This window comes from Oncorhynchus mykiss, chromosome 1 (assembly GCF_013265735.2).
Source record: "Oncorhynchus mykiss isolate Arlee chromosome 1, USDA_OmykA_1.1, whole genome shotgun sequence".
Taxonomy (NCBI): Eukaryota; Metazoa; Chordata; class Actinopteri; order Salmoniformes; family Salmonidae; genus Oncorhynchus; species Oncorhynchus mykiss.
In genome coordinates this window covers 12,460,393-12,473,283 of record NC_048565.1, presented here as the reverse complement: position 1 = coordinate 12,473,283, position 12,891 = coordinate 12,460,393, and the positions used below count along the sequence as shown (strand labels likewise).

General features: G+C 41.7%; 1 protein-coding gene and 1 long non-coding RNA gene across 4 annotated transcripts; one reads left to right on the top strand and one right to left on the bottom strand.

The window, feature by feature from the left end:
- Positions 1–225: 225 nt before the first annotated feature.
- armh1 (armadillo like helical domain containing 1) lies at positions 226–11,917 on the bottom strand. 2 transcript variants are annotated; one of them, XM_021621168.2, is made up of 13 exons: positions 11,786–11,917; positions 7,059–7,236; positions 6,592–6,811; positions 6,371–6,439; positions 6,112–6,278; positions 4,956–5,152; positions 4,649–4,733; positions 4,315–4,431; positions 3,958–4,030; positions 3,356–3,485; positions 2,831–2,908; positions 513–594; positions 226–341 (listed from the first exon to the last, which is right to left on the bottom strand). In XM_021621168.2, exons 3-13 carry the CDS (start codon positions 6,795–6,797, stop codon positions 313–315), a joined length of 1,233 nt encoding a protein of 410 aa, XP_021476843.1. In that variant the 5' UTR covers positions 6,798–6,811; positions 7,059–7,236; positions 11,786–11,917; the 3' UTR covers positions 226–312. The 2 variants fall into 2 exon arrangements, with proteins under 2 accessions (XP_021476843.1, XP_021477004.1); XM_021621329.2 differs by lacking the exons at positions 6,371–6,439; positions 6,592–6,811.
- LOC110535978 lies at positions 6,159–12,209 on the top strand. Of its 2 annotated transcripts, none has more exons than XR_002475351.2 (3): positions 6,159–6,295; positions 10,608–10,857; positions 10,988–12,209. It is a non-coding gene; the product is annotated as an uncharacterized LOC110535978 (long non-coding RNA). The 2 variants fall into 2 exon arrangements; XR_005035949.1 differs by lacking the exon at positions 6,159–6,295 and adding an exon at positions 8,319–10,142.
- Positions 12,210–12,891: the final 682 nt, after the last annotated feature.

Here is a 12,891-nt window from a genome sequence, read left to right as displayed (position 1 = left end):
CAAATCCTTATCTCCTTGAGCTCATTTATGATAGAATGTTCATATTTGAAGAAAGACAAGTCTCTTTGGCAAATGACAGCAGTGCAAGCAAGAAGTGGAGTATTAGCTATAAACACTGGTACCCAGGCTAAACCACTTTTTCTCTTAATTTGAAAGGCATTTCTCATGGTTACAGTTGCTAAGCAAATCGGTTAAAAAACAATAATATGGGCTGAATACTTTTTGTTATTTTTATTGATTTATTTTACTGTAACATGAAAATAAAGTGTAAACTATTATTATACAAAATGGCATGCCTGTACTTTGTCTGGTTCAGTCTTCTGAGCTCTGGTGCTCCAAAACTGTAAATAAAAAGATGAAAGATTTTAATTTGAAATTCTATTTTGTAATGGAAAGTTACAGTAATATAAAAGTTAAATAAACTATTATTATTATTAATGATGTGAGGCTTAGGGATACACGTTTACTTACACAAATATTACAAAACTGAAGAGAAAGTCTCATACAATTACCTTCCGAAATGTTGACTTTATTTGATAGCAGGATATCTGCTTGAATTTCATCCATCGTCATGTAGAAAGTCTCAGGTTTGTGCTAAAAAAATTGTAGAGAAGCAAACAAAACAATTTTTAAAATAAAAGTAATTTGAATGCATTGTAATCTCCAAAATAGTGAAGACTCGGACCCAATGATTTATATACATATATACACCCTGCCACCATCTTGGCACGCCCCCACCGTTGTAAAAAAAAATATTTTGAAAGCTATAGAAATTGATTTATTACTGTCTACATTAGTTGCCGCCACATTTCTATTACAGATACCTTAGTGCATACCTCAATTATATTATGTGAGATCAATGTTAAAAAAAGAATGAAAACATCTATAAAAAAAAATCTTAAAGTATTATTTTTTATTACTAATGTTACTGTTCCCACTACAACAACACTTAAATACATGTAGTTTTGTCCTTGAAACATTTCATTGAAATACTATAGAATTCCATTCATTCCTATGGATGACTGTGCCTTCACTGGAATGTGCCAATATGGCCGACCTGTGGTTTCAAAGCCTCTCAATAGCCAATACATAGCATCAACAGTCCATGGTTTATACACATCATTGCTCAGACCAGTTTGCCACTCTAGCCAGTGCCATTTAGTCTGGCTAACACCTAACTCAAAGTACTCCTGACTTCTGAGTCTAGAAAGGCTATTTTGATGTTGTCGAGACTCGGCACAATGCGTCGATAATGCATGGGATGTGCTTTTTTACTGATTGGTTCTGCTCTGTGTCTTTCTCACTCAAACCAACAAGGACGGCCACACACAGCCTCAGAGTGCCACCCCCTTTCAATTCAACTGTTGGATTTTCAAATACAAAAAACGTGAGTCCTAATGTGAGTCCTAATGTCAACCCCCCAGGAAAGAAAAAACATTTGAGAGAATCAATCAAAACTCAGCAGAAATAAGGACAACTCTGAGCGAACACTGCATTTAAAACGGCCTTCTGTCCAGACCAGCATGTCACAGCCCTCCCTCTGCTGTGGATCACGTGAGTCGTGTCAGTATGGAAGCATTCACTTATGGCAGGTCTGTTCGAGACAGAGGCATAACTTTCAACAGAATGGATGTCCCTGGGTCTGCTGTGTGTCAGGTGTGCACCCACTGGGCAAAACTGGTTGAATCAGCATTATTTCCACATTTAAACCCCCCAAAAATTGAAGTGATGACATTGGATCAACGTGGGAAACTGATTGGATTTGCAAAAAGTCATCAACATAAGAGCCTTGTCTTTTTTTCACCAAACTTCTAACCTTAATCCAATGACATTGTGACATTTTTTGTTGATTTCATGTTGAATTCCCGTTAGTTGACAACCAATTAAATGTAAATCAAAACTAGACAGGTAAACCATGTGTAACCACACCAGCCCAGGACTTCCACATCCGGCTTCTTTACCTGCGAGATCGTCTGAGACCAGCCACCCGGACAGCTGATGAAACTGTGGGTTTCCGTCTCAGGGAAGCTCATTTGCGTGCTCGTCGTCCTCACCAGGGTCTTGACCTGACTGCAGTTAGGCGTCGTAAACTAATTCAGTGGGACAATACTCGTTCAATGGCCAATGGCACGCTGGAGAAGAATGCTATTCACGGATGGGCCTATACAGCTGCCATGGGAAATTTCTAGTTCTACCTGGATTTTGTTGGAGAGGCTTCCATTAAAGAACACCCTCTGTGTTCTGTTAGACAGGTAACTATTTATCCACAATATAGCAAGGGGGTCTAAAGCCATAACACATGAAAAGTTTTTTTTCCCAGCAACAGACTATGATCGATAATGTCAAAAGCGGGCACGGAAGTCTGACAAAACAGCCCCCAAAATTGGTGATAAAAAGATTTCTCTCAGCCAATCATTTGTCATTGAGCATGTTTGGAATGCTCTGGATCAATATCTCAGCCAATATCAAGCAACTTCACACAGCCATTGAAGAGGAGTGGGACAACATTCCACAGGTCACAATCAACACCCTGATCAACTCTGTGAAGTAGATGTGTTGCGCTGCATGAAGCAAATGGTGGTCCCACCTGACTGGTTTTCTGATCCACGCCCCTACCTTTTTTTTAAAGGTATCTGTGACCAACAGATGCACATCTGTATTCCCAGTCATGTGAAATCCATAGATTAGGGCCTAATGAATTTATTTCAATTGAATGGTGTCCTTATATGAACTGTAACTCAGTAAAATCTTTGAAATTGTAGCATGTTGTGTTTATATTTTGGTTCAGTGTAGATGCATACTCTTACATACAAAATAGATTTCAGCTCACCATGAAGGCTGCAAACAGATTGATACCCATGGTTCTGCGTACATGCTCCTCCACCACTGGGTATGTACGGACAAAATGCTAAAGACAAAGGCAGAGATAAGACTTGGCTTGAGTGATTACATTCTACACTGTACCGCTATACAGGTTGGTATCTACTCTGTACTAATATACAGGATAGTATACAGAATGTCTGTGTGAGAGATTTTGTCGTCTTTGGAATCTACAAAATTAAAAACTATCACAACTGTGATAGATGTGCAAATGCATTCTAGATTAATGCATTTCTTTTCTACTGTGTGTGTGTGTGTGTGTGTGTGTCAGGGTTTGGGTCAATTCAGGAAGTAAACTGAAATTCCAATTCAATATTGAAAAAAAGCTACTTTTTTCAATGATTTCTTAATAAACTCAAAAGTAAAATAGATTTATTTCAAAAGTCGTTCCATGTTTTATTCAAATCACTTCCTGAATTGACTGCCATCAATTCCCCAACTCTGGTGTGTACTTATTTGATTCGATTTGATTTACCTCCAGCGCCAGGCTGGCTTGTCTCTGGGCGTCAGCATGCTCCTGGTTTCCCATAGCATACATCAAGTGGTGCACCACTCTGAGAGGAAGCAGTTCCTGGGACAGCTCCTGACTCCCCTGAGCAAGCAACCTTCAGCACGTACAGTCAAAACGGTCAGCATTGGTATATGATGATCATGAACATTACTGTTACACATATCATAAAAATAAAATTTAACCAGGCAAGTCAGGTAAGAACAAATTCTTATTTACAATGACGGGCTACACCGGCCAAACACTAACGACGCTGGGCCAATTGTGCGCCGCCCTGTGGGACTCCCAATCACGGCCGGTTGTGATACAGCCTGGATTGTACTAATTGTACTGATCTGTATGTCATTACATTTAAAGTACTAAATATGGGCTGAGTGGCAATATAAAATAACAAGCAAATCGCTTCTAAGTTAACAAGTGAGTGACAAATAAATCAGATTAGCCGCTGATACTACTAATATACAGCATTTAACTTCAGTTTTCAGTTTCAGACAGTTTGTGGCAAATTCACAGACCATGTCAGAATGACATTTCTAAGGGATACCCATACATGAGGGTTCTGACTTCACCTTAAAGCTTTGGCTGCCGCAGCTTGTTGGACATACACTGGCAGGGATTCAGTCATCTTGGTCATTTCTGGGTCTGATGGAATGGACATCAACACATCAATAACAGTGCATGTGTTTTATTGAGACAAAAACTCTTTGCTGAAAGGGGATCTACATTGCTTCAGGCATGATGACTATGTTAAAAGACGTATGCAATATCACATCTTGTGTGTGAAAAAAATGGACTGTTAGAACTGTAGCAAGAAACGTCCTACAGGGTTGCTCTTAGTGGGTTGCAATGAGAACTACACAATGACTAGATGCACAATGACTTTGCCTCTCATTTACTGGGGAACCAATAAGGAGAAGATGTGAGACCTTCAAGAATCTTGTATGTCTGCATTCCCTCCGTAGCCGGTTTGAGCAGATCTACGAGACCTGTGAGCAGCGCCGGTCTGACCTCATACTGCCTGAGATCTGTGATCAGCTCGATAGCTGGGAGAGAGAGAGGGGGGAGATAGACAACACAATAATTACAATAATTACAAAAGAGATTATAAAATAATACTGCATACTATAGGAATCAGATACTACAGCGTGAAGTACAAGCGGATGTTGAAGATGTCAATGGAAGAGATCTGTATTTGAAATACATGTAGAACAGGCTGTCTGGATAGCTGAGAGTTGACACGCACACCTAGCTATTACTTACCCTCATATTGCACCTCCAAATGCAGGGACCTCAACAAATTCAACAGAGGTCCCACGATGCTGGGGTGGGCTTCCTTCACTATGTCCTGTTAGGGGTCAGAATTATATCCAATCATTTACCTTCATAAATACACTCAAGCCACAGCAGTCAGGTGTGTATGACAAGGTCACACAGCTGGATTTTCAACTGTTATGTCCCATGGTAGTTGAACCCATGTGTGTTTGTGTGTGTGTGTAAGCGCACTCGAATGCATGCCTGTGTGGCAGCAAGCGTGTGTGACTGCCTGTGTGTATGTGTGTTGTTATACTTGTACTATGCGGAGGGTCTGCAAGACCAGTTGCTGGGCCTTGGGCGAGATACAGGTCAGCAGGGCAATCAGACCTCTGTACACCTGGTTCTGGTATTTGGGGTTTCCATGGGCCAGGGACTCCAACAGGGCCCGTGCTGTCTCTTGGGTCCCCTCTGTCTTGGACTTGGCCAGACACTCTGCAATGGCTCTCACACCTGCAAGCCACGTGGACAGGAAACAGTGGACACAGTGATATGGTCTGAGAACCAATCAAGCAACATTAACCAATCAACAACACACACCCTTCGCTCCTCTAGGTCCTTCTCCCTTCAGCAGCCCCGCAGCTGACTAAAAATTAGGTGTGACAGGACTTTGTTGCACGGCTCCATGGCTATTGAACGCACTTCCAGACACTATTAGGGCTGCAGAATCTCTGTCCTCCTGTAGCCCTTTCCTGCAGTCAAATGACTATTGGACTTATGGGTGGAATGTTATTCATATTTCTCAATATTTCATCATTAATAAACATCACTTTTTTAACATCCAAAAATCTGCTGTTTCTATGTCAAACAGTTTTGTTATATTTCAGTCTTCTGTGATGTATATAAAGTGTAATATTGAGGTGCAAACTCAAAATGGTATACATTTAAACTCTGTGGTACAGGTGTCTTATTTTTTTGTTGTTGCCCATAACCATGTGTGAGGTGTATACTTTGGTTTCAAAGTAGATTTGTTTAAAACTACCCTGATTTAGCCCAATGCAGTAAAAGGTTATTAAGGCACAGATCAAGACCGTGCTGTTCAGAAACGCTTTCAAGGACCTCTGCTAATTCGATTCTCATGTCCTCCGGATCTGGCGACACCTATATATAGCTTTGATGGATGTCTATGTTCTAAGTTCTGTGTTTTGGATTTTTTTTTATTATTATTTGTTTGTATTGTTTTTGCACCGTGAGTCTGAGAAAAGCGCTTTACAAATGTAATGAATTATTATTATTTTTTGCCAATCAGTCTTTAATCATAGACTGAAAAACTCAACACATTTTGGAGCAATAACAGCGAATCATTTCTCTCTACATAGATAATTTCAATTTGAACTGTAAAAATTTAGAAATCCAACCGCATACTAAAAACACGGTATGTAATCATAGAAATAGTTTGGTGAGTTGTTTACCATAGCTTTCGCAGATTAGCTCTTTGTACTTGCGTCCAGCGTTGGAGACTATCTGAAGCAGCCGAATGGCCTCTGCCTTGTCCTCCTCCTTGGTCTGTTTCTGACCTAAGATCTCCAGGAGGGTTAGGACCCCTCCAACCTCCAGGAACTCTATGAGATAACGATGACTGTGGAAAGATCAAGGGTATGTGACTAAACCTTATGGTGCAAGAGATTAATGTGTTAGCTATACAAATTCAGACAATGTTTTTCCACTCACTTGCTAGCTGCAGAGAGGAACACTCCAACTGCTTTCAGTTGAAGACCTAAGCATGTTCCGAACATGTAGCTGAATGCGCCTGAGTAAATGAAAATGACGAAATACACCACATTTGTTTTGCATCGCCTTCTCCAAACATGCTGCCTTTGTATGTGGATATGAATGACGCCATAGCACTGGACTGGTTATCTAACCACATTAAATGCATTATGCAAGGATACGTCAGCCTCATCCAGGCGGTGAGCCGAGCCAGAAAGAGACTGGCAACCTGTGCGAATTCCAGTTCTAACTCAGGGCAAGTCTTTCCAGTGTTTTGAGTCACAAAAACGGTCAGCATGCGGCTGCGCACCGTCTTGTTGCCATGATCCCACTCTTGAAGGAAACTCAGAACTTTACTGATAGCTGCTTGTTCCTTACTTGTGGACATTACTGCTTTTGACACTGTCAAACAGAGAGTACAAAGCAGAGCTTTAATGTGGAAAAAGTAGCTAGCTAGTTAGCTGGATGACCTAACTAGCCTTTTAATAACAATACCTAACTATTCTAGCTACTGTACAGTAGCTAGCTAAAAGCATGCTTTTAGACGTTTGAACCAAATGCATAACTAGCAAGGCATGTTATCGAGTGAGTCGCACATAAGTACGCCTACATTGAAACGTGAATTGCTTTGTTGAAAATAATCGATTACCTGCTGTTAGTATACTGCCAAAACGACAAGCTGGAAATCACAGCTGTCTCGAGTTGTGTGTTGCTTAGCAGCGTTGCCTCCTCCCACCTGGTACAGTGCGCCATAGAACTAGAAAAAGTCCGCCTTTTTGGGAAGGGAATTGGTCAACTGTGGTTTGCTAGTACTGTCAGAAGATGTCCTGTAAAACAATGAATTTGAATATTATCTGCACTGTATGTTTGTTAGCTAAGTAGCCAGACAGTTTTAGACGAATGATTCCAAACATTTTTATAATTAACTGCCAACATTCCATTCCAACAATGCATTCATTCCACAGCCACTGAGGTTTTAACTAGATGGTATACAGTTTTTGTCAGATTTGACTTTTTGTAAAAGGTTAGGAAAGGTTACATAGTAGGTTAGAAGAACTAACATAACAGGTTAGGAAAATTAGGTTAAGGTTGGGAAAAAGGTTAGCTAAAATGTTTACTTTTGGCATTAATTTGACAAAAGCTATATGTTTTCTAGCCATGACCATACACTGACTGAAATCAGCTGATGTTTTATTTATTTTTATTTGAACCTTTATTTAACTAGGCAAGTCAGTTAAGAACAAATTCTTATTTACAATGACGGCCTATACCGGCCAAACCCGGCTAGTTCTGCGCCGCCCAATGGGACTCCCAATCACGTCTGGTTGCGATACAGCCTGGAATCAAACCAGGGTGTCTGTAGTGACGCCTCTAGCACTCAGATGCAGTGCCTTAGACCGCTGTGCCACTTGGGAGCCATGATAGGTGATAAGGCTAAGATAAATTGTAAATGCAACAAGTACTGATATGGTATTATAACACTCACAGCTTTCCACAGAAAACTAAAATGTAGACATTTATGGTCTGTTTACATATATTTTAGAGGCTATCTATATAGAAAATTGGTTTAAAACCTGTTTAAACTGTATTTATAATTATATTCAAGGAATCTTAAGTTGAAGCTCATTTACTGAATTTCTACACAATAAAACAATTCTAAAATGCTATTTGGAGAACAGCAATGCAAATAGTCTGGGTAGCCATTTGATTAGCTGTTCAGGAGTCTTATGGCTTGGGGTTAGAAGCTATTTAGGGGCCTCTTGGACCTAGGCTTGGCGCTCCGGTACCGCTATGACTAGGGTGGCTGGAGTCTTTGACAGTTTTTAGGGCCTTCCTCTGACACCACCTGGTATAGAGGTCCTGGATGGCAGGAAGCTTGGCCACGGTGATGTACTGGGCCGTACCCACTAACCACTGTAGTGCCTTGCGGTCGGAGGCCGAGCAGTTGCCATACCAGGCGGTGATTCAACCCGTCAGGATGCTCTCGATGGTGCAGACATAGTCTATTAACTATACAATTATCTGCTACACATTAACTCACATTAACTCAGCACCAAAATGAAAAGTTATACAGAGGGATCTGCTGGCAGAAAACAAGTTTTATTAACAAAAGATAAACAAATACGTTTGCTTTAAAGAACTTTGTTGTTGTAGTTTTACAGATAATATCCTACAGTTCTACATATTTTGTGAGTAGGTGGGGAGAAATGTTTACAGTTTTATGAGCTAATTTCCTGCAATTGACTTGTGCCATGTTAATATGATAGCTGAGTTAGAGTGACTATCAAAATCAATGGTGGCCTCCTTGAGTGTTAGGGCCTCTGTGGCATGTGCCTTGCATCCCCAGTCACTAATTTGGCCATGAATACTACACATTTAGATAGCTGGCTAGACTAACTAGTCTAATTTACCAATCTCAAAAAAATCTACCAGCATGAGCTAATTGAGTAGCTGTCAGTAGCTAGGTTTCCATCCAATTGAAACATATGTGCATTTTCCCACCAGTGGTATTTCCACCAAATGGACTTGTTGCAGATAAAAATCAGTGCGTGATGAACTAGTGCACACTAAATATACTTTTTAGCTTACATTTTGTATAGAATAAAACAGTTTCCACTGTATGTCTGTTTGTTCATCCAGAACTAGGTTAAATCAGTGTCTGACAAACCAGCCTTAAATAGTATTTAAAAAACATAACCTCATTTTAGAGTAGACAATTGGATGCTTGTTTATTATTATCCTTCTAACTTCTTGATAATTTTGTTGTTATTTGTACCCTTTTGTGATCTGTACCCTTTCGGCAAAGATCATGCGATCCTGAAGGACTGTTTAGTTGGTTAACTGGTACTGGGGGACTGTTTTATCACTGCTTTTGGGGAACTATAGAGCTCGCCAGCTTGCAGTCCTAAAAAACGGAAATGAGTTTCCTCTGGTTCGTTCAGCCATTCCTTTGGGGAAAATGAATGGGGAAAGAATAGGGTTTGGGGATAAATGCTGAAAATAAGGTCTGAGGTTAACACAGGCTTAGCAGATCTTATACATTTTGTTCTATGAGATAATATCAGTCAGTTAACATGACCTTGATGAATTAGGAAGCCTTTTTTTAAATGACATAAATGCTTAACAAATCACAAAAAGTGACGTCAGCTGATGAAGATTATTTCATAGACCAACCAAGGCGGAGTTAGTGCCTACAAAAAGACACCATTACTATTTCTCGCTATTTGACTAACTGACTGTACTCTAATGCCTCCATTCAGGGTTACAGAATGGGGCCATGAGGCTGGTGGGGGGGTAAGCTGTCCTCTGACGGCTGTGTGGAGTTCTACTATAATGGACAGTGGGGGACCGTGTGTGACGACAACTCGGACATTATTGAGGCACAGGTGGTGTGTTGCCATCTCAACTAACCTGGTGCTCTTACTTCCGTGGTGGCTGGAATATACGGACAAGTTAGGTTGGATCTGTATAACTTCTCTTGTATCCACTCATCGCAGTTTTGATTCAATGAAGGCTTGATCTGTGTCCGTTGCATAGGTACAGAATATCACACCTTCCCTGTTTGTTTTTATTGACCCATGACCCATCTGTAATCTGGACACAGGCTGGACACAGGCTCTAAACTGTGATGGGACAGGGCAAGACCTGTCCCACGGTCTCTTCAAAGGCTGGGGGGGGGGGGGGGTCACTGACTGCCAACAGACTGAGGATGCTGGTGTGGTGTGTGAGAGAGGTAAGACTGACCAATGACCACAAAGACTCATCCACAAAGACCTAAAGACCAGACACAGTATCATTGAAATGCACTTAATGAAAATTGAAACAGCAGAAATGTTTGGTCCATGACTCGTTTTGGGATGCTAGTATAGACGACTGTTACAGTACATGCTCAAGGAGGTGCTCAGTTTACAACAGTGGAGGCTGCTGAGGGGAGGACAGCTCGTAATAATGGCTGGAATGGAGTGAGTGAATGGAGTGGTATCAAACACATTAAAACCATGTTTGATACCATTCCATTCTGGTCACTATTATGAGCTGTCCTCCCCTAAGCAGCCTCAACCAGTTTACAATGAATCGTTATTTTAGATTGGAAGAAAATGTATGATCAATTTCTGATATTTTGTTTATATACTGTTTGTGCTTTTCAAAATATGATGTGCTTGACCAATATTTTTTTATTTGATCTGAATCTGCTCAGAATATCAGCCGTGTCTACAACCTGGACCACAACACAGGCCTTGGTAACCACATGGGGGGGTTGTTTGAAAGTGGACGCGACTGTGACTTTGACATCATGGTGCGGGTCGGGTCGCAAACAGCACTGTGGAAAACATCTGTGTTCACAAGCTGATCGTCACACTCGATCCAGAGGCGTCCATCTTGAACTTCATTAACTTCAACCTAGACGTTAGACTCAACTGCCGCCCTCGTTTCACCAACTTCCTAAGGTAAGGTGAGACCAACATGCTTTACTTTACAAACGTTAGCATAGTTAGCCTGCTATTACATCCACCCTTTCTTCGTCAAAGCCGTGTCATGGCAGAGAATCCATGTATCTTGTGTCTCCTTCTTCCCCAGGTATCTTTGTACACAAGGCAAATCAACATCACCTCGTCCTCTGCCCAGTGCATCCACAAGATGGTGTCCGACTGGAGTCTGACGCAGCTCCAGGAGGCGGCAGGGAGGCTCTTCACCTGACTGCTCCCAGAGGATTCCTCCTTCCAGACCTCTGTACGAGCACTCCGTCTGTACAGGCGACCCAGTTCTGCAGGAAACCTATCTGCGCTACCTTGCCGGGAGCTGTAAGTCGCTGAGCCATTCCCCAGCCTGGATTGGTCTTGGCCTGGGCACAGTAAAGGCCCTTCTGGCCCGTTCATACGTGGTAGTGCCAGAGGAGGCCTTCTTGCTAAAAGGTTTGGAGGACTGGGTGTTGGATCAGGGTAACTCATCCACCCACGAAGCCCAGGTGGCCCTTTTGGAATGCATCCCTTTTCCCATGATCGCTGCTGAAAATGTTGTCAACTTCAAAGCTAAGTCTAAACTGTACATGGACCAACTAGAGTTGTATGATGCCGGCATGTTGCAGGCTGTTCAGTTCAATGCGCTGCCCTTCCGGATGCTGCTTGGGAACCTCCTCCATAAAAAAGTGGAATACACACCCAGGATCTACACTGGCAAGCCATGACTCAGTGCCTCCTTCAACACCCCTGTGCACAACAGTGCTTATTTTGCCCTGTTTAAAAAGCTAAACTGGCATACCAGCGTGTATATCCACAACCATGAATGCTCAAACAACTATTTCCACTGTGCAACGCTGCCAATGGTCTCACAAACTGCCCAGAATAACAGGGAGCTTCCCAGGATGGCATCTGTTACCTCCACAAGGTTGTCCTGATGTGTGAAGGGGAGTATAGATTCCATGTCCAGGATTTCACTGTTGGCTGAGTCTAAATCCCAGTCAACAGTAGTGTGGTCCAGGCCTACCCGTGCTACTCAGACCAGTTCTCTTACCACGTGGTGGTTCAGTCTGAGTACACCTCTGAGATCAAGCAGAATGAACAGGCAGTAGAGGATGAGAAAATAGAGTGGACAGGTTAAAAAAATTGTGTTGAATTCCTCTGTATTCAAGTATAAGAAAGCAATTCACTTAAAATGTTAATTGTATGTAATCTTTGTTGTTAATCCATCCAATCATTTTCTGAATGTATCTTCCAGGAGACACAGTATCATTCCAATTTCTGTGTACTTTGGAAAATGTGGGGCATGTTCAGAACAATAATAAACTTGTTTTTAATAATGATATTTTTATATAGAGATATTTTTTTACCCCAGGCGAAGTTCGAGAGCCATGCGTCCTCCGAAACAACTTCTTAACACAGCGCGCATCCAACCAGGAAGCACCGTACACCTAGCGACCTGGTCTTCGCGCACTGCGCCCGGCCCACCACATGAGTTGCAAAGTGCGCGATGAGACGAGGATATCCCTTCCGGTCAAACCCTCCCTAACCCAGACGACGCTGGGTCAATTGTGCGCCGCCCCATGGGCCTCCCGGTCGCGGCCGGCTGCAACAGAGCCTGGGCTCAAACTCAGAGTCTGGTGGCACAGCTAGCACTGTAATAATGATTTGAAGGAAACAGTCAACATGTTTCTTCTGTACATGTATTCATGTCTTATATATGACAACATATTGTTGTGCCATATCATTTATCAATGATTTATCTGCACATCTATCACTCCAGTGTTTATTTGCTAAATTGTAATTATTTTGCCACTACGGCCTATTTATTACCATACCTCCCAATCTTACTTCATTTGCACACACTGTATATATACTTTTATATTGTGTTATTGACTACGTTCGTTTATTCCATGTGTAACTCTGTGTTGTTGTTTGTGTTGCACTGCTTTGCTTTATCTAGGCTAGGTCGCAGTTGTAAATACGAACTTGTTCTCAACTGGCTTACCTGGTTAAACAAAGGTG

Bases quoted from the DNA above. Each gene is read 5' to 3' on its own strand.
- armh1 (XM_021621168.2), bottom strand. From the start codon at position 6,797: ATGTCCACAAGTAAGGAACAAGCAGCTATCAGTAAAGTTCTGAGTTTC. The intron at 5,153-6,111 runs GTAAACAACTCA...CGTGGCTTGCAG, and splicing joins GCTAATCTGCGAAAGCTATG to GTGTGAGAGCCATTGCAGAG. The intron at 342-512 runs GTAATTGTATGA...TTTTATTTACAG, and splicing joins TAAAGTCAACATTTCGGAAG to TTTTGGAGCACCAGAGCTCA.